This window comes from Pogoniulus pusillus, chromosome 8 (genome assembly GCF_015220805.1).
Source record: "Pogoniulus pusillus isolate bPogPus1 chromosome 8, bPogPus1.pri, whole genome shotgun sequence".
Lineage (NCBI taxonomy): Eukaryota > Metazoa > Chordata > Aves > Piciformes > Lybiidae > Pogoniulus > Pogoniulus pusillus.
The window spans coordinates 27980909-28001821 of record NC_087271.1 but is presented as its reverse complement, the minus strand read 5'-3'; the positions used below and the strand labels follow the sequence as shown (position 1 = coordinate 28001821).

Sequence of the window (20913 nt, the reverse complement as noted above, 5' to 3'; positions counted from 1 at the left end):
AGCCTAAACAATCCCAGCTCCCTCAGCCTCTCCTCGTAGGGCTTGTGCTCGAGGCCTCTCACCAGCCTCATTGCCATTCTCTGGACACGCTCAAGCATCTCAATGTCCCTCCTAAACTGGGGGGCCCAGAACTGAACACAGTACTCAAGGTGAGGTCTAAGCAGTGCAGAGCACAGGGGCAGAATGACCTCCCTGCTCCTGCTGACCACACCATTCCTGATGCAGGCCAGGATGCCACTGGCTCTCTTGGCCACCTGGGCACACTGCTGGCTCATGTTCAGGCGGGTATCAATCAGCACCCCCAGATCCCTCTCTGTCTGGCTGCTCTCCAGCCACTCTGACCCCAGCCTGTATCTCTGCATGGGGTTGCTGTGGCCAAAGTGCAGCACCCTGCACTTGGAGCTATTGAACGCCATCCCATTGGACTCTGCCCATCTGTGCAGGCGGTCAAGGTCCCGCTGCAGAGCCCTTCTGCCCTCCAAACCAGCCACATCTGCCCCCATAAATGAAGAATATTCTGTGATGTTACCAAAACCTCTGTCCAAATAGGCAGATAGCCTCCAGTTATACTTCTTCCTGCATTTTCTAGATATTTCCAAGGGCATGCAGTACATGTTTTTTATCTTTCCACAATTTCTGTTTCTCTAGCAACCCTATTTTATACATTATTGCTCATTTTTGGTCTGGTACTTTTTGAAAACAACCAGCTATTTCATATCTAAATGAGGCAAAACTAGGCTCTGTTTGCTTATAGTGCATTTTCTGCTCCACATACATGCTTTCTGTCTGTTCTTAATTCCTAACCGGCTGCACAAAGGCCTCCTATCCATTCAAGGAGTTCCTCCTCCACTATGAGCTTGTGGTGGTAGGCCTGATGGGGCAAACATGGGCTTATCCATGTTTTCTTGTCCAGAAATGTTCCCCTGCTCCTTCTGTGCTGGGGGAGGCAACCATGGGAGGGGATGGGGAAAGCCCTGGCTTCACCTAATATGGTGAGGCTTGGCAAAGTGCCATTCTGATTGGCTAATCTATGTCCAATGCCTCATTAGTCTCAGGCTGGATATTGATAAAAGGGATAAGCAGGTAGCACAGGGGCTGCCACCGCCTCATTTTGCATCCTGAATTTGCCTGAAGAGCTTACCAGGAACAGGCTCTAAATGCCTGCATGTGATCAGCCTGGATAGCCCCCAGCGTGCCATTGTGCTGAGACTGCACATCGCACTGCATCCTGCCTGCACCAGTTTCCATAGTTATTAACAATCATCACCTGGATATCAAAATTAACACAGATGATTAATTTTGCACAATCCATCACAGAGTTCTCCTTTTTCACTTATTTCTTTCCCAAATTCAGTGCCATACCAGTTCTTAATTAGGTTGTCTTCCTCTCCAGTTTATCCATACCCCTATCTTTACTTTCCTTCCATTCAGCTCTCAAACTGTTTCTTTAAATCTGCTCATATATCACTTCTTCCTTTTTCAACTCTTTTGATCAAATATACCCTTCCCAAAGCTGCTCACTTTTTTTCTCCTTTCCAACACAGCATTTCACAGCCCATTACTTCATTCTTCAGAATTATTTGGTATTGTTCCCAGTCTACTTTCTCCATTGAGTTATTTGATCTTTATCCCCAGCCAACCAAATAATGCAAAATAACCCCTACTACTGCCAGAAAGTTAATGCCCAGCTCTCCTGAACTGATTGGTTTATGAATTCCCTTACTGGAATTCATCAGATTTGCTCTAGGGCTGTGCCTCACCTAGTTACCAAGCGTGTTTGCCTAATGGCAAATTATTTAGAGGCACAGAAGCCATTTTAGGCAAACGACATTTAAATGTGGATTAAAAAAAAAAGAAAAAAGACACTCCAAGCACTTTTAAGGGGTACAGAGCTTAAGCTTTTGATTAACGAGATGGATAGAGTGATCTTTTGTAGCACCTTTTAAAGCTGTGACTTAAACGAAAAGGCTGCAGTTTTTGATCTCTTCTCTAACTGAACCATAAGACTGAGAAAATCTTTTTAGTCTAATCTCTGGGAAATGGATTTCAGGTGATTTACATCATGCTGAGCATTTTGTTATGATAGAATTAACATTTACACTCACGGTTTTAAAACATTAACAATGCAATATTACATAGTAATAAGTGATGGTATGAAAATACGATCAATTATGATTTATTCTTCTAATCCCTAAGTATTAGAACTGGCAGGTGTTTTGCCTTTTTAGTTTTCACCCTTTTTTAATTCTATGAAATTTTATTATTAAAGTGCTTGCAGTGTTCAGGGCTGTTATCAACAAAGCAGTAAGGTGTCTGTAAATACTTAATAAAAATTCAATTTCTCACAATATTTGCAGATGTAGATGAGTGCATCAATGAAGGAACTGTTGCCTGTGGAGATCATGCAAAATGTGAGAACGTGGATGGAGATTTTAACTGCTCCTGTAAGGAAGGTTATCAACCATCCACAGGAAAATTGCAATTTAAGCCAAATGATGGCACTTCCTGCCAAGGTACATGATATTATAAAGGTTTATGTGTTATTATAGAGCTACGTCTTCTGAGAAACCCACCAGTGCCTCTTTATCTTCAGTTGGATTAATCAGCAAGACATAAAAAGGAGGCAACACAGTATCATCTACATTTCTTGAGAATGGAATAAATTCACAAATGTATTTGTGCTAAAAACCATGACAAAGTACATTTGAAATAATGGTTGCCTCGTCATAGTTGTCAGATCTGTCCTCTTGTAAACTTTAGCTGTCTCTATCTTTAACCTGTGGAAGTCCCAAGGAAAGGGTCCAAGTTCTCTACCTGAGTAAAAGAAAGCTCAGAGTCCAATTCAGTGTGGTAAATTTAGCAAAGTCTTACTAGCTGAAGTGTGAGAGTGAAATGCTGTGTCTTATGTACATAAATTCAGGATGACTGTGGTTTGGGGAGTTAGTTAGACAAGAGCTCTTAAAATGGTTATATATTGAACACTGAACTGACAAATATAATTAGTTTCTTTTTTAATTCCTACAGAAAATCCGAAGGCCAAGTGCGAGTTATACAAAGACTGTATAACTGAACATATTAATAGAACTTTAGCTGCAGTAAGTAGCATTGGTTTATAGATTATTTTTCCAAATCCTTTAATTGTTTCTGTTTGAAAATTGTTTTGAATATAATAGCTCTTAAGGAGCTTTGTACAAATGCTTGAAGCATACAACTGAACATAAGCATTTGAACTTTACAGAACTGCTTTTCATACTTTCAGATATTTTTAATGTTTTCAACTTCTTTGAACTAGATCCTATGTTCAAATCACGATAATAACTTACTAGGAATCTATGTGCTCTGTTTCCAACCAAGTGAGTCATGATGCATGAAAAATTCAGCAGTGTAGTAATCACTCAACTGTTTCAGCAATTCCTGAAGTTATACACTGCTGCATGTACTGATGTGCAATTATTTGCTTGTTCACAGTGAAAGGCACTAAGATAGCTTACAAAAGTAATGTCAACAAGTGACAAAATAGAAAATTAAGCAGTAACATGCTGGTATGCTAGTGCATTTACTCCTCAAAGCATAACATGTAAAGTGGTGCAAAACTTATAGACTCAGACTCTGGACTCAAGACTTATTTTCACCAGAATCAGAGATTCCTGAAGCAAATTAATAAAGATACTAATGAATTTGATATCCATTGGTCTACAACTATAGTATCATCTACTTTAAATTAAAATATGATTATGCTTAAAACATATTTATGCTTAAACATAAGCATAAATAAATTAAAATCAATTATATATGTCTGCATTTTATATTAAGCAGTTGGCCAAAGTTGAGATCCAGAAAGATATTAATATAAAGGCTTTTACTAACCTATTATAAGACATGGGTTGTATCAATATGCTTCCTACATTGCCCTGTAATGTAAAACATTCCATTAGATATAACACATGCTTACAATATTTACATGCAAAGACACAGTAAAGCCCACAGCAGGGGTCATAGTGAGATTTCTTTTTTAATATGTAGTCAAACTAAGCTTAAATCTAAGTAAAAAGTCAAAATACATCAATTTATGTAAATAACAATGTGTCAGATTTTAGGCTATGTTCTAGTTCAACTTAGCTGCAGCCAAAGATGAAGCAAACCCTATAAAAACTGTTCAGCAGCAGCCAGTATGGGGTTTGCAAAGTCAGTTATTGGGAGGGGAGATTGATGGCTCAAATCTCATTAGATTTCGATGCAAAGTGAGAATTCTTTTTTCATTCAGGCAGGAGACTGAAACTTCATCTCATATTATCTAGCCTATTACTCTTTCAACTAACTGTTTTATGTATGCATGTAGTTAGTTCATAAACCAAAACAGTGAAGGTGAAGCATCTTAAAAGCTAGTGTGTTAATTCGCAGAAGTCATCCATCTGCAACGGATTTACTTCCACTTGCAAAAATGTGACTTTACTTGTTTCATTAAGACACAAGTTCTTGTATTTTTCAGATCAGTCATTTAAAAACACCCCTGGAGATGCTGCAAGAAATTAACAAAAACACCTTGGGACCACTTTTACCTGTAGATGTGATTTCAAATGTTGAAGCACTGTCTTATTCATCACTGAGTACTATGCATGACTCCGTTTCTGACAATGAAACTCTTCGTAATACAACGATTAATGTGAGTGCATCACAGCCATACAGTTGTAGGCTGGTTTGTTTTTTTTCTCTTTTACAGATAGTGTATGATTCTTCCACTTAAAATTATTCTTTTATTTGCAGGTTTTGGTTAACACTGTGAACAATTTTTTACAACAAGACAAAATTAGAGTGTGGGAAGCTCTTCCTGTGGATAACCAAAGACGAAGCCTGACCAAGCTGCTGCATTCTGCTGAACAAGTGACACTTCTTATGTCAAAGAACTTCAAAAAGACAACACAGCTAGATGTTAATGCAAGTGACATAGGTAAGATAAAGAAAGTGAATCTAAGATATACTTTAGATGTGGATTACACTGAGGAGATTTTCAGCACAATTACAAAGAACAGAAATGGCGTTATGTGAAACACACAGGTGTTAATTTGTATGAATTTCATAGCTAACACATGACTTTCAGTGTAGGTATCATAATTTCTAAGGATTGAACATTTGATCCCCAAAAAAAAAACCTTCAGAGGCTGTGGGAAGTTGACCTTTCAGATCTCGTTCATTATCTTCTTATCACATTGGCACAGTAAATCTGGATTCATTTTATAGTCACAGAATTATCCTATGCATCTTATATGCATAAAACCCACCAGTGGAATGAAATGTGGATTTGTTTTAAAAGGATTTTTTACTTTATTGTTATTATTATTAAATGAAGATATTGTAAATGAACCTGGAATAAGTGAGTCTAATTTGAGTGGCTTTATTTTTCTGAGAAAATTCTCAGGATAGAAGAAATGGTTAGTCTCTACTGCAACATACTGCTCTCCTACTTTCTCCTTGTGTGTTGATGTCTTCACATCAACTCCTATGGGCTTTCCTGTGGCAATAATAGTTTTACCATTCCTTCAATGGGAGCAGACTAAGGCTGATACCAGCTGCTTTTGAAAATCTTAATAAAGCATTGCTGTTTCCTTTGGCAGTGTCTCCTCTTTCATCTTTATTTTTCTGAATGTACACAAACTGTACGTGACCTTATTTCTTCTTTTAGATTCAGTAGTCCTTCAGTGCCTCTTACTGGTTTGCTATTTTACTAAATGATTTGATGAGAAAGATTCCTGCTTTAGTCCCGAGGCAGGCCAAACCATCTGTTCTTTCCTCACCTTTCTGAAACTAAATTAACAAGACTGATGAAAAAACAGGGAGGGATTTGTTCTATGACATAAACTCTGCAGAAGCAGATTTATGTTAGTGCAGAGCACTTCTGGGTCTGCAGCAGATTCAGAGTGGTGCCAAGAGCTAGCTGTAAAGCCCCTGTTCTCCCACCACCTAGGCTGAAAGCAGAGGCTCTCATGGCCACAGATGTGAGGCCATGAAGGTCAACAAGAGAGGATTTGGGTGCAGTCTCTGCTGGCAGTGTAGATGTCAGACCTAGGTGAGAAAAAAGGCTGACAAAGAATGGGAAGGCATTGCCATGGTGAAACATTGATGAACTTTGTCTTGCCTTTGCTCTAAAATGGAAAACTGTATGAGCACTTTTCCAAACTACCCTCAAACATTAATTTTCTTCTTGTTTTTTCAGCATGAATATATTTTCTATAGGTCTTGTACGTACCCCACACATATGTTTTAGAACAAGACCTATACATTGCTTTTTATAGCACAAGCTCTTGAACTACAAGCTTTTCAAAACTTCAGCTGCAGAAAACTATTTCTTATGTCCTGACAAACATTTTCTGGCAGCTAGTCTATTGAATAGCTCATGTTATTTTTGTGTGCTGTGCTATAAGCAATGCAGATGGTCCAGCATAGTGATATTCCTCCATCAGTCAAGCTTTAGATTTGGCTGTTGTTTTGTTTTCTTTAGGTTTTGTTTTTGTTCATTTTTGTGTTGTGGTTTCTTTTTTTTTTTTCAAGGCCTGATTGACTTGCTTTTATTCCCATAATGGATGACTGAAACTCGGCACTATAATGAACCAAGTGCTCAATGTCCTTTAATGTAGTTTTTGTCCTAAGGGGTGATGCTTGTTTGTTTCCTTTTCGACAAGACACATCATTATTTTATGGTGCAATGTGCATTTGGAAGCATGGACAGATAACTATAAAATATATACTTTTCAAAAATTGGCTTTTATCAAATGTTGCTATTCAGTAGAGAATTTTATGCTTTGCTTTTTATAATTGTGATTTGTGGTCTCTTTCAAAAATGCATTTTTAATAAAGCAATAGCTCTTCCTGAAGTAACCTACATTGTTTTTTTCCAGTGCCTAATTTAATGCAAGGAAAATATAAGACTATATTTTTCATGGAAAGAGTAAAACATATGAGAGCAAAATGTATGCATGAAAAACTAACAAAACCTAGAGGTTTAAGTAAACACGCTATATTGATAACAATTTTCTTGAAATATTTGGTACAATTATATATTATTCAAATTCCCAGTAATTATGTTATCCAATAGCACATTCATTAACCCAAGTGTAAATTATGGTAGACCATAATGGAGCTGTGATTTGTATAGCATTTTTCTTCTTTTGCAGCACTCAAGGTTTTTGCTTTTGATTCACACCACATGAAACACATTCACCCTCACGTATACACAGGGGGAGACTACATTAAAATCTCACCAAAGAAGAGAGAAGAATATCATCCTAATGGTAAGAAACAAAGATTAGAGAGTAGATGCGTTAATAAACACCTCAAATAGACTCGTAGCCACTAGTACATAACCAAATGTGCAGTTATTGAGACTGAGCTTTAGCCCTGTTAGCTGTAGAGGTGTCAAGGTATTTTTAGCACTCTCACTCCTACCCCTTTACAGATTCAAGCCTGATATTTCTAACATTTCCAGTGGCACAGTGAGCATCCACACCAGAGACCTGAAATGTATCCTTTTCCTGGTCAGATATCTGCTGTGTGACTATGGACTGGCCTCACCCTGTGTATTATTCTGTGGCCTCAACTCTGTGTATTACTCATCCTACAAAAACTGGGGCAAGATCATAGACTTTTCATTATCAAAACCAACAGGGCCTACTTCTTGCCTTGCACCTCAGAGTGCTATAGAAATGGCTTAAAACTACGGTCATGTCTAAAAATGAATGTGTTTAAACAGCTCAGGAGTTAAACCACCTAATCATAGAAAATATTTCTTAAATTATAATTATAGAATCATAGAATGGTTTAAGTTGGAAAGGACATCAAAGATCATCCAGTTCCAACCCCCCACCATAGACAGGACACCTCCCACTAGAACAGGTCACTCAAGGTCTCATCTAACCTAGCTGCTTTGACCACCTCCAGGGAGGGAGCATCCACAACCTTCCCAGGCAACCTGTTCCAGTGTTCCAGCTAATCTGAGTATCACTGCCTATCAGTACCTAAAATGTGGTTTATCTTGCTACCAGGGAGAAAAAACATGGTATTTTTTTCAGACCAACACAACACCCTGAAATACCTTTTGCTTTCTTTTTCCCTATGTATCTTCTATTCCAGCTCCACTAGAATGCAAGTTAGAGCAAGGCAGATCCTTCAGAGAGTCGCATTACTTCAGATCTGAGTCATCTTAGTTTATGAGACCTGACACCACATGTGTAGCCAACTGCAGAACAGGGGAAAGCATATATTACCCTGGAAAAAATATGTATACATATATCTAATTAGAATTTCCAAGGCAAACAAGCATTTTTATTTCTAATGGTAGTTGCGTTGTTTTAAATAAAGTTATATTTCTTTGCCTCTAAAGCATTTTTATAAGTATTCCACAAAGATTCCATCTGTTTTGCATATTTTATGGAACAGTAAGTAATAATGTCTATTGTTTATTGTGCCCTTAATGTCTTCAATTTTGTTCTTCTATAAAAACCTCACAAACTCCTAAACATCATCCGTTTGATTGATAGGCACTGTTGCAGTTGTCTTTCTGCGGTACAGCAATATTGGTTCCTTGCTTTCATCACCTAAAAACCGCTCTTCAAAAGACAGTTCAGAGGAGAGACAGACAGTAAGCTCATCAGTTATAGCTGTTGCAATTAGCTCAAATCCACCTACGCTCTACGAGCTTGAGAAAATAACATTTACTTTGAAGTATACCAAGGTAAGGGGGGGGGGGGGGGGGGGGGGTGGTATTTATTATAATCAACTTCAAATAAAACAAAACAATAGGTGATCATTTTTTATGCTGTAACCATACCTGCAGAGTACGATATATTGAGACATAATTCTATTGTTTGCTGGTATTTGTCATTTATTTCTCCAACAAGATTAATTCTGAATGTGAAATCCTAAGTGCAACATACAAAGTATGGTATAGCTGAAAACTCTCATGGGACTAAAGCTTTTTCCTGGATTATAGCATGAATAAAAAGTGGAGGCCTGAACCAGAGAACATTACAGAACCTTGACTATTATATATTTAGGTGTTGGGGTTTTTTTTTCCTGAAATATTATCAGATGGTCAAGTATGCATACTAAAACAAGTGAAGAAATGCAAAAAGTTAACCTGGAAGTGATAAAAGAACCTAGAGTATTGCTTATTTGTTATCTCTGAAATCTGAACATATTTATTTCAAATGGAGAGATTTAATTTCAGTATATATATGGGTTTTTTCTGACTGCACTTGTAAGTGTAGAACTGCCTTACATGGCACAAAGAATTACCAGAAACAACTAGAAAGTTACTCTGCAGGGAGGTGGGCAGTGGGAAAAAGGTGTTAACCTTGGTTGTGCAGCTTTTGAATTTGCTACTTGCCTTCTAATATTTCATCTAGAAATCGCCTTTATATGAATTTGCATACATTTATATAGTCTATAGTGCAGTGGGGACCTTATCTTTGAGCAGAGTTTGTAAGCACAAGCTAATAAATAATACTAATGGGCTTATTCGTCACTGTTGTCACACTGGACGCAGCAAGTTTGATATGGCCCTGACTTTATCCCAGATTGTTTTGTAAAATGCACAGAATAAATTTCAGGTTTTGAATGTCTGGTTTGGAAGGAACTATAAGCAGGGCAAGCAATGTGGCTGTAACCTTGAAGTTCAGCCTGTGTTCAGCAGGTGCGGGCATCTATGTAACAATGTTTTTTCAGTAGGTAAAAATTCCAACACTTTTGCACATGCCAGAAAGGTTTGGTAATCTGATTAGCCTACCCTGGTGGGGTGTTAGCTGTGTGAATAAAATGCTTCCATCCCAAGGCATGTTTTAATTGCTTGGAATAGGCCTTGCAGAATGTGCTTTTGTGTTTTCCAACCTTCCAATGGTAGCAAGTGTTTTTTAATGAATTGCTCTGGCTAACATCTCTAAAGGTCTCTTGGTGGGAAATATCCTGCCTTTTGCCATCAGTAAAACATCTTGTTTCTGTTCCAGACTGCGGATAAAGATATTAAATGTGCGTTTTGGAACTACTCAGCAGAGTCAATGATTGGTAACTGGGCTACACAAGGCTGTGAGCTGACACATTCCAACTCCACTCATATCTCATGCAAATGTAATCATCTGACTCATTTTGCTGTTCTGATGTCCTCAGGTGGCTCTGTTGTAAGTGTTATTTTAATTTAGTGTTTTACCTGATACTTTCTCCTGTCTTCATTCCTTATGTTTTTATTTCAATGCAATTTATGTACATTCTCCCTTTAGGTCGTCTCTTGTTTTTTGTTCAGCAAACACACAATTTATTGTGCACAGAGCAAACAAAATTCTTCCCATATGTGTTTGAATTTCCTTATGTCCTTTCTGCAGTATTACAGAGCAGTGATGCAGCAAACTATTTTGTTCCAAATACACAGTCTGTTGTGCTTATTTTTGGTGCACTGCTTTTAATTTTAAATCCCACTTTAAGACTGCTATGGGATTTAACTGGCATTCATTGGTGGTCAGCAACCATATGGCCCTGAATTTCTCTCTCAGAAAATTTTGCCACCTATTTGTCTAACCTTGGCATCTAAAAATCAGCTTTAAATTCACTCCTGAAAGTTTGCAAGAGTGTAATCAATTTGAAGTTTATGACTATTAATCAAGGAGGCCTATGACCAGCAGAAAATTGGGAGAATGATCACTCAGTTTAGGTGCTTCTTATATAAATAGGCACCATAGATTTCCAGGGTCTACTCAGGGATCTGCAGAAGCTCAGGTTCTGCCTCAGGAAGCAGCTTTATAAGGTATCAGAATTGACAGCAAGCAGAATATTAGCATGAATATACTTGTATTGAGACAGTTCTCTCACACTGTGAATTTCATGCTGATAAAGGCTGTTTTCTGGTTGCTAAATAGCATCCTGAGTCTCCAGTTCAAATTCAAAACCTTTGCAGGTACTTATATAGTTATTTTGAAAAAAGAAGGCTGGGAGAATAATCTCTGGTCCTTTATTTAGAAGGGAAAAAAAATCTCAGATACATTTTATGGTCAGCTGAATACTGTCCTTATGCTGATGCACAGCCATGTATTTCAGAGATCCTTTGTGCAAGTGCAATGGTATTTCTATACAGAAAATATTCACATCCAATATTAAAAGTGCCTGTGTTTCTTGGGAGAATGTTCATGTTACAACTCTGAAACAGCATTTGTTTGAAGCGATTGTTGTTTCAGGGTCTTGTTTTGATCATGTTTCAAATTCAGTTAAAACGTTTATTCAATTTTGCTTATCTAAGTCGCTGCTGTGATAAGCCCTTTTATATTAGAAAATGTTCATGTCATATTAATATATGTCCTCCTGCCAGTGTATTTGTCATTCACTAAAGTGATCTGATTTTAAAACTCATATTAGCAGATACTGATGTTAATAAAAAGTTTTCTTAAGAAATACAGAGAAAATAGAAGAGCAGAAATAGATGCATTTCATTACTAATTTCCCCCACAATTATATCTGTCTTACAAAAAAAAAACCAACAACACACACAATACTTTTTAGATTTTCCAAAGTGTACATTTGCAGTGAAACTCTACAATTTATTTTAAAATTAATATTTTGTAGAAAAGAAGAAAAGAATTGTGTTATAGAATGAGGTTTTTTTTTCTTCAGAAGGTGCAAAGCTATTCTTTTAAATATTATATTATAATCTTCCCCCAGGGTGTTACAAATTATAACATTCTCACAAGAATCACTCAGCTAGGAATAATTATTTCGTTGATTTGCCTCTCCATGTGCATTTTTACATTCTGGTTCTTCAGTGAAATTCAAAGCACTAGAACGACAATTCACAAAAACCTCTGCTGCAGCCTTTTCCTGGCGGAACTTATTTTTCTGATTGGAATTAATATGAACAATAATAAGGTGAGTAGTTTTCACTTGGATCTGGACTTTGTGATGTAATGTAAATATAGAGTATAAGGTGCCATCTTCCAACTGCATCCCCTGTTTCCTCGTGTCAGTATGAGTATTCTAGTGACACTGCTTCAAGTAAAAGGAAGCATAAAATGGTCCTTTAAAATACCCCTACTGTAAGTAGACTAATAGGATTAAAAAGTACTTGAAAAAAATATGAGCTGCTCCCCCTGAGGTAGCACCCCTCTATTGTTTGATTCAGAAATATAAAATTGCAAACACTTTGTAGCAACAAAAAATAGTTCAGAAATAATTCCTTGTGATGACTAACTACATTATTGTCAAAACTGTAAAAACCAGCTTTGTCTAGATCAGGAAAGTGTATGGATTACTTTGTTGTAATTATGGAATCAACCTTGTCAATTTGTCTACACTTTTTCTGGCAAGATATGCACCAATTTAAAAAGTTGATAATAAGTCTCTTTATTTTACCAGTTGCTGCAGAAAACACTAATGAACAAGTGTGTTCATGGGTGTAGGCCAAGTTTTTGTCAATCAGCATTCCATCTGGGCTGCTGGACCACCATTTTAGAGTTACTAGGTTGCTGTGCCTATTCTGTTACGTTAACAAAGACATGTTAATAGAATTATGACTTTTGCTTTCTCTGATTGCATTTCTAGCTCTTCTGCTCAATTACTGCTGGATTACTACATTATTTCCTTCTAGCTGCTTTTGCATGGATGTGCATTGAAGGTATTCACCTCTATCTTATAGTTGTGGGAGTCATCTATAACAAGGGTTTCTTGCACAAGAATTTCTATGTCTTTGGTTACATCAGTCCAGCTGTGGTTGTTGGAATCTCTGCTGCGTTGGGATACAAGTACTACGGCACTACAGAAGTGTGAGTCCTCTTTCTGTGTCCAAATCAATGTACCTAAAGATGCAATAGTCACAATTATATATTTCAAGGCATTTTCTGCTGTTTACTTTTCAGATGTTGGCTCAGCACAAAGAATAACTTTATATGGAGTTTTATAGGGCCAGCATGTCTAATCATTCTTGTAAGTATAATTTTCACTTTTTATCGTAGTACATAAAACTGATAATAAAAGGTGTTTAATAATCACCCACCCATTGCCAGTAGAGCTGTGAGTGCTAATTATAGGGCAGAATTGGCTAATTTAGACCCTTTTATAGTGTCTCTAAATTATTTATATGCTGTATAACTAAATACTTTACTAGCCTGAAAAATGAATATTTGACAAAACAATCCTTCAATACAGGACCAGAGTCAGAGCTTTATTTCTTATTCACTTGCTTTCTTTTATCTCAATGCTGTGAGCAATTCTGTGAAGCATTTCTGGGGTTTAAGAAGTAGAATGCTTGTATGTTGTTGGCATCTCAGCATGGCTCAGCGGGAAGTGTACAGAGACACCATCCTAGCAGACAGATAATCTGATTTTTCAAATGTTGTGTGACTTAATCTCTTATCAGTGATCGGTCATCTTTGTAAGATTAGACTGTCATCTTTATGGTTTTATCACTCACATGTACCCTGTCATCATCAAAGCATTTTAAACTAAATTGCAACGTCAGAGCAAAGAACCCACTATTTCACACGGGCAGGCAAGTCAAGTATTGATAGCCTTATTTCAGCTCTGAAGAGGGTCCTCTCAATTCCTATTGGAAGTAGTTTCAAACCTGCAAATTTGGCAGGTATTAAATGTTCAGTTCTGAACTGAGACATTTTTGGCACCTCAGAAGTATTTCTAAATGCTATAAATCTTTAAAAAACCCCTTTCCAACTGTAACAGGGCACTGTTGTGTATGACTGCATTGGCAGCAATCTGGCAATAGCTGGAGTAAAGAGCAGCAGAAGGTACAACAACGAGGCCTCAGGACATCTATGGTCAAGTCAGATATAGCTCTTTGTTGCTTTTTAAGCTATTTGCAGATAAATGTGAGGATCTGGAAAAATGAAGTGGCAGTGCCTAACAAACAGATGATGTTAAACAGTAGTATTTCAATGCATTAGCCGTTTCATAGATTCACAGAATGATTTGGGTTGGAAGGGATCTTAAAGATCATCTAGTTCCAACCCCCCTGCCCCTGCCATGGGCAGGGACACCCTTCACTAGATCAGATTTTTCCAGGCCACATCCAGCCTGGCCTTAAACACCGCCAGGGAGAGGGCATCCACGACATCCTTGGGAAACCTGCGTCAGTGTCTTACCACTCTTACTGTAAAGAGCTTCTCCCCAATGTCTAGCCTAAATCTGCCCTCCTCAAGCTCCAGACCATTCCCTTTCATCTTATGACAACAAGCCCTTGTAAAAAGTCCCTTCATAGCTTTCTTGTAAGCCCACTTCATGTACTGGAAGATCACTATAAGGTCTCCCCAAAGTATTCTATTCTCTAAGATGAACAGCCCCATCTTTCATATCCTCTTCCCTTAGGCGAGGTGCCTAAGACCTCTGATCATCTTTGTGGTACTCTGAGCCCGCTCCAGAAGGTCAGAGTTTTTCTTACAATGGAGGCACCAGAACTGAATGCAGTACTCCAGGTTGGGTCTCTTGAAAGCAGAGTATAGAGGAAGAATCACTTCTCTCATCCTGCTGCTCTCACTTCTTTTGATTCAGCCCAGAATGCAGTTGACTTTCTGCACAGCAAATGCACATTGACAGCTCAGGCCAAGTCAACTAACACCTCCAAAGCTGAATAATTCAAAGCTGGTTAAATTATCAAGTATAATTCTGGTCAAATTCCACCCCAAATGCCTATTGTAGATTGTGGATACATCAGGAGCAAACTGCTAGATGTAACTGCCAAGGGCAGTGGTGGAATCACCATCCCTGGAGGTGTTCAAGCACTGTGTGGACCTCACTCTTAGGGACATGGTTTAGTGCTGACCCTCCAGTGCTGGGTCAAGGGTTGGACTGGATGATCTTTGAGGTATCTTCCAACTGGATGTATTCTGTGATTCTGTGAACTGCAGGATGATGTCTTCCCATCTTACCCTCCTACTAAGCACAGCAGCCTTCAAGCAAGGCACAGCACCATAACCTCCCTTGGCTCAGTGCTTCTGGGATTGGATGGCCTGGACAGTTAACAGCAAAACAAAAACATGGGGAGAGACCAATTTTTAATTAAATTCTTGCTATTCTTAGGTTTAAGCTGGTAGTTTTCTATTTCCTGTTTGGATCTTAGTTATTTCTATGAAGGCAGCAAGGTTGGCATTTGCTGGTTGTTGCTCTCATTCCTTTTCCTCATTTGCCTTCAGATAAATATTTATGAGCAGTGATGTATCACTGTATTGTTATCACAAGAAAAAAGCATGATTAAAATATACAAAATGCCCCACATTTGTGCATATATAACCTTGTTTTCAGCTCCAGCTAAGCTGTGCCTGAGGTGGGATCTTAGGTAAATGATGCAGAAGCAGAACAGGTCTGCATTGGCTTTGGTACAAGCTGGGTTCTGAGGCCCATGGCAGTTCACAGAATCACAGAATCACAGAAACATCCAGGTTGAAAAAGACCCTCAGGATCACCAAGTCCAACCTACAGCCCTACTCTACAAGATTCACCTTAAACCATATCCCTAAGCACCACATCCAAATGACCCTTAAACACATCCAGGGTTGGTGACTCAACCACCTCCCTGGGCAGCTCATTCCAGTGCCTGACCACTCTCTACATGAAAAACTTTTTCCTAATACCCAATCTAAACCTACCCAGTCTCAGCTTATGTCTATTTTCCCTTGTTCTGTCTCCAACTACCTGTGAAAAGAGCCCAGCTCCAGCCTCTCCTCAATGTCCCTTCAGGTAGCTGTAGACAGCAATGAGGTCTCCCCACAGCCTCCTCTTTTTCAAGCTAACCATCCCCAGCTCCCTCAGTCACTCCTCATAAGATTTATTCTCTGGGCCCTTCACCAGCTTCGTTGCCCTCCTTTGGACCCGCTTCAGCACCTCCACATCTCTCTTGTATTTTAGTGCCCAAAACTGAACATAATACTTCAGGTGTGGCCTCACCAAAGCTGGGCACAAGGGGACAGCCTTTGAGCACTCCAAATCTTCAAGCAGACCCTGAAAATTAAATGAAAAAGAAGAGCTGGTAGAAGTTGATAGGAGCCCTGTGCACTATTAGGTCTGCAGTTCTCCTATGAATGAGGATAGCAGCTAGGCAGTTTCTTTTTTTCTTCCCCATCCTTTGTCTAAGTGAAGCCACACAATGGAGCAGTAGCTGGACAGCAAACAATCCTGTCGTTGATTGCTTCTTCATAATCATGCACTAGTAGACCTGGGAGGAAAAGCAACCTGCTTTCAGGAAGCTGTTTCATCTGCTGTGTGATTTTCCAGTTTGGTTTTTTTTTTCCCTTGGACAGCTTGTTTTGATGGGATGATAGCAAACTGAAGCCTGAACTGCAAGCAGGATATTTTTTTCCAAAGACTGCAGGAAGCTAGGACATTTGCTTGCATTCCATCTAGGTTATTGTCTCAGGAAAGTATGGAAAACCTTATGCAAATAGGCTCTGACTCTAGAAGATGAAGTTGGCATTAGATGTCTGCTTTGTGCAAGGCATGCCAGTGGCAGTAATTGTGTTTCCATTGTCCACTCTTCCTGCTCAACATATTGCACGAGCACCACCATAACAAAGATAAAACTCTTTCCAATGTACTGATGCTTAGGATATCATTTTGATTACCGAAGACAATCTCTTTCCAAGATTTCCATTCTACCTGGATCTAATTAAAGAAAAACAAAAGTAAAAAACAACCAACCAAACAAAAAAACCCACACCCAACCCCCCCCCAAAAAAAAAAAAAAACAAGTAAAAAAGTACCCCAAAACCACACAAACAAAAAACCCAAACAAATCAAAATCCAAACAACCAACCAGCCAAAACTAATTAAGAACCCTGCAAAGGAAATGGTTTCATTTTTGTTCTGGGATAATCAGGGAACCACAACCACCGCAGAGAAAGCTTCCACATTTGCAGCTTCAAGGTACCTTTAATCCTGAGCTTTGTCTACTAACAGCACTGAGATTGCAGGTTTTCCAAGACAGCCTAGAGAGTTTGGATACCAAAACTCTGGAGAGCTGCTCACCATACAGGATTCTTGCATAAAACCATTAAACTCATTGTCAGAGGTTTATGATTTGGATTATTCTGTAATATGCTTTTGAGAAAGCACATAAATGATCAACAGAACCAGCTCCATACCAATAGATTTTCTGTCTTAGGGTACATTGGACTTTAAATCCGCAGTAATCATGAAGCATAGGGAGTTCAAGTGTTTATCAGAAGTACAAACTTACTTCTCCTCTGATTGCTTAAGCAGAAACACTACTTCTAAAGGTGTTTGCCTATTAATATTGAGATTTTACTAGAATTCTTAAGTGGAAAGCAATGGCCTTGTTGATCTCATCTAAAAATTCTTATTATTATTAGATTGGTGACTGTACATGAAAAGGAGCGGGTCAGAAGCTCTTTACATGGAGTCAGCAAAGAAAAGGCATTTTAAACCTTTGTTAAACAAGCTGCAAGCTGAAGATAATTTCTATAACTTATTTCTTCCTCCTAATTCTTGTAATCTTTAGAACCACAACCATTTTAGCTAAAACTATGCAGTAGATTACATCAAAGCATACAAGCATGAAGAAATTTTTAATAACAAGTATTTAAACTTTTTTAATAGAAAAATGAGTTTATCACAAGCTTTAAGGGACAAACATTCACACACAGCACAACTCGTGCCTGATAGAGGCAAACACAAATATAAGGCCCAGAGATAAAAGTTATGGAAACAGGGGGGGAAATGCCTAGAACATTTTCTTTTGTTTTGTGATATGCTCTTACAGTAATAATCTCTCTGTAACAAGAACTGAGTAGAATGGAAATTCTTGTCTGCAAGGTAATGTGGCTGCATTTCTAATGAGCATGTAATGTCAGCCAATATCAAAATCCTCCCCATTGTGGAGTACTTCCTCGTGGCATTCCCACACCTGCCGTGACAGCTTGCTCTGTGTTAAGTGGAAGCAGATCTGTGCATGGGCTTTATTCTGCATCAACCATGTTTTTGGATACTTCATCTTTATAACTCTGTGGCCACAGGATAAGTCTCTCTACTTGTACCTATCATCAGGAATAGCTATGGGTTAGTTATCCACCTAGCAGTGGCCATGTCTTTTGGAGGGGCTAGGCAAAGATTATTCATGCTATACTTATGAAAGTCTATAAGCCATTAAAAGCAAAATTTGCAAGAGAATCACTGCTGCTCCAAGTGCAGCTAGAGGTAACCCTTCTAATATACCTCTCTCACAGTACTTTCTCCCATTAAGTCTGTTCAGTTGAGCTTCATGCAGCAAGTTCAGAATCACCCATGATAACATGATTTATACATTTGTAGTATTGACAGAGTCATGTAGGCTTTGGTATTGTTCCTGCTGTCACTGCACAATAAATTGGCATATTTCTGTGATAAACTAGAGCTCAGAAGTGTGACATGTAACATTAACACATGCAATATGCTGTTTAATAGGATAAATCTCTTGGTGTCATTTGTCGAGATCACCCCTGTAATGACAAAATCCAGACCTTGTTTTTGGGGTTAGAACATTTCCATAACTGAACATCATTCAAATAAGGCATTCTATGGCTTTTATCCAAACATTCTAGCATTGTGCAGCAAGGAGGTGGCTCCTGTATGCTCTTCCTTGGTTTATTCCTCTAATGTGTGGAGCCTTCAGGGACCTGTCTGGTTTGGCTTTGAGTTCCAGTTTGGTGAAACAATTGGTAATTGTAGTGTTTCCAATAACAAAAATGGCCTATAAATGGACCCCACAATTTTCAGAGCATTATTGCATTGCATTTGAACATAACAGCCAAGAGCAGTCCTTGGGAGAAGTCCGCTCTGAAAAAAAGTTATTTTTATTAGCCATTCCTATATGTAGCAAAAGTAATGAATAACCAGCTCTAAAGCAAAACTATTCTAAGAGTTGCAGCAACTGATTAACCATGCTATTTTGAACTTCCCATGCAGAAATGAATGGGCAAATGAATAGAATATACAGATTGCAGTTGCAAAACACAAAAAAAAAGTGACAGCTGAGTGATGAAAGCAGGCTAACAGCAGAGTAATGCTTTTCAATAAGGAACTGCCTACGTACTCATTAGAGCTAGTCGATTACTTAAAAAATATATTCATCAGATAATTTATTTGATTAATCTTACTATTATTTGTCAAATAATTTATTCAACATAAAAGGTAATATTAACCTAATAGCGCATTCATCAAATCTTATTGGACAGCTCTAACGCTTATTCAGTTCCGTACATCTAGACTGATTCAGGATTAGCAATACTGCTGCAATCAATGCAGAAAAAATTCCTGGCACATCCATTACTCTGCTGTTTTCCCATATGCTCACAAATTTAACATACTTAATCTAGGCCATTGAAACTGAACACCTTTCTTGCAGCAACGTAAATATTCAACGATTTAAAAGTTTACTGCTGTTCAGACTTGCATGGTCATTACTCTTGAGACTCTTTTATATTCTTAAGATTGCTATCGGAAAAGTTGTTTGACCTCTGTTGTGGAGGCAGGGAATTCATGTGGCCGAGTCAGGAATTTTATAGAAAAATAGAGTTATTTTATTTTCCCAAAAATCCATCCCCAAAACTATATACAGAAATTAATTTAGTTTTGATTACCAGATTCACAGTATCACAGTATCATCAGGGTTGGAAGAGACCTCACAGATCATCAAGTCCAACCCTTTACCACAGAGCTCAAGGCTAGACCATGGCACCAAGTGCCACGTCCAACCTTGCCTTGAACTGCCCCAGGGACGGCGACTCCACCACCTCCCCGGGCAGCCCATTCCAGTGTCCAATGACTCTCTCGGTGAAGAACTTCCTCCTCCATTCGTTTGAGAAGATCTACAGGATACCATAGATAATGTGACTATTTTGGAAGTCAGAAGTTGGAAAAGGCCTGAGCTATTAATGAATAGTGTTTACCACTTAACAATAAAGCTGAGCCAAAATAACTCAGGTCACGCTGACTTGGTCCAGCAGCCTGTGCTCTAGCTCTCTTCCGATGCTGTAGTTAAGAGGTCGTTAAGAGGTATTCAGGTGCACAAAGGCTGCTAATGGAGGGAAGCTGTGCTACGGAGCAGAGCGCCACGGACTCCTCCTGCAGAATCTATCCAGGCCAGGCGAGGGGTGGGGGGAGAAGTCTCAGGCAGGCACGATCTCTAAGGCAGGAACCCCAAAGGTGGGAAGTCCCCCAATATTTATACCCTTCCTAGACAAAGAGCAGAGTTACCACTGCCTAGGCGCGAAGACCACAGCCAGTTACAGCCTGATTCCAGCGCGGGCACTGCATGGGCACCCCTCATGCCAGAAGGGCCCCTTGCTCACCCCCCTTCACACCTGCAGGGCAGGGGGGTGGGAAACAGGCTTGTTCGTGCCTTTGCCTCTCCCATTCAAACCACGGAGGAAGAGGAATTCAGGGGCATACAGGACTCCAGGACAACCTCTAACCTCCATCACAACCTCTCCCACATTTTTTAGTGCATATTTATACTTTGCAAATTTCTGTGTATCTTTTTTTTCCAAAAGGATATAAGTGAAAAATGCCAGGTTATCTTTCTTAGATAAGAAAAGCATACTTTGTACTGTTTACTGTATGGTTGCTTTTGTTTTGTTTTGTTCTTTATAGGTGGTTTAAGCATTGTTTTATATCTACTCTTGTAACTCAGTCTGCCTTTTTAGTGGAAATAAGTTACCTACAAGGACTAGCAATGGCTTTATTATTCTTTATGAAAGAATAATAGTCTGCTTTTCATTAACCCCTCTGTGGCTTCAGCTAAAGTGTCTCCACTACATTTCTTATGCCATTGTGGACAAAGTGGAGATAATCACAGGATGTCAGGGGTTGGAAGGGACCCAAAGAGATCATCATGTCCAACCCCCCTGCCTGAGCAGGACCAAAAAGTCTAGCTCAGGTCACAGA

General features: G+C 38.8%; 1 protein-coding gene across 1 annotated transcript in view; it reads left to right on the top strand.

The window, feature by feature from the left end:
• Window positions 1-20913, top strand: part of ADGRL4 (adhesion G protein-coupled receptor L4) — an 88802-nt gene that overhangs the window by 52160 nt on the left and 15729 nt on the right. The window contains exons 4-13 of the mRNA XM_064147863.1: window positions 2358-2513; window positions 3025-3095; window positions 4490-4663; window positions 4765-4948; window positions 7170-7286; window positions 8532-8725; window positions 9996-10166; window positions 11695-11898; window positions 12571-12791; window positions 12885-12951. Of these exons, the coding sequence (XP_064003933.1) occupies window positions 2358-2513; window positions 3025-3095; window positions 4490-4663; window positions 4765-4948; window positions 7170-7286; window positions 8532-8725; window positions 9996-10166; window positions 11695-11898; window positions 12571-12791; window positions 12885-12951 (1559 nt within the window). The remainder of the gene's footprint in view (window positions 1-2357; window positions 2514-3024; window positions 3096-4489; window positions 4664-4764; window positions 4949-7169; window positions 7287-8531; window positions 8726-9995; window positions 10167-11694; window positions 11899-12570; window positions 12792-12884; window positions 12952-20913) is intronic.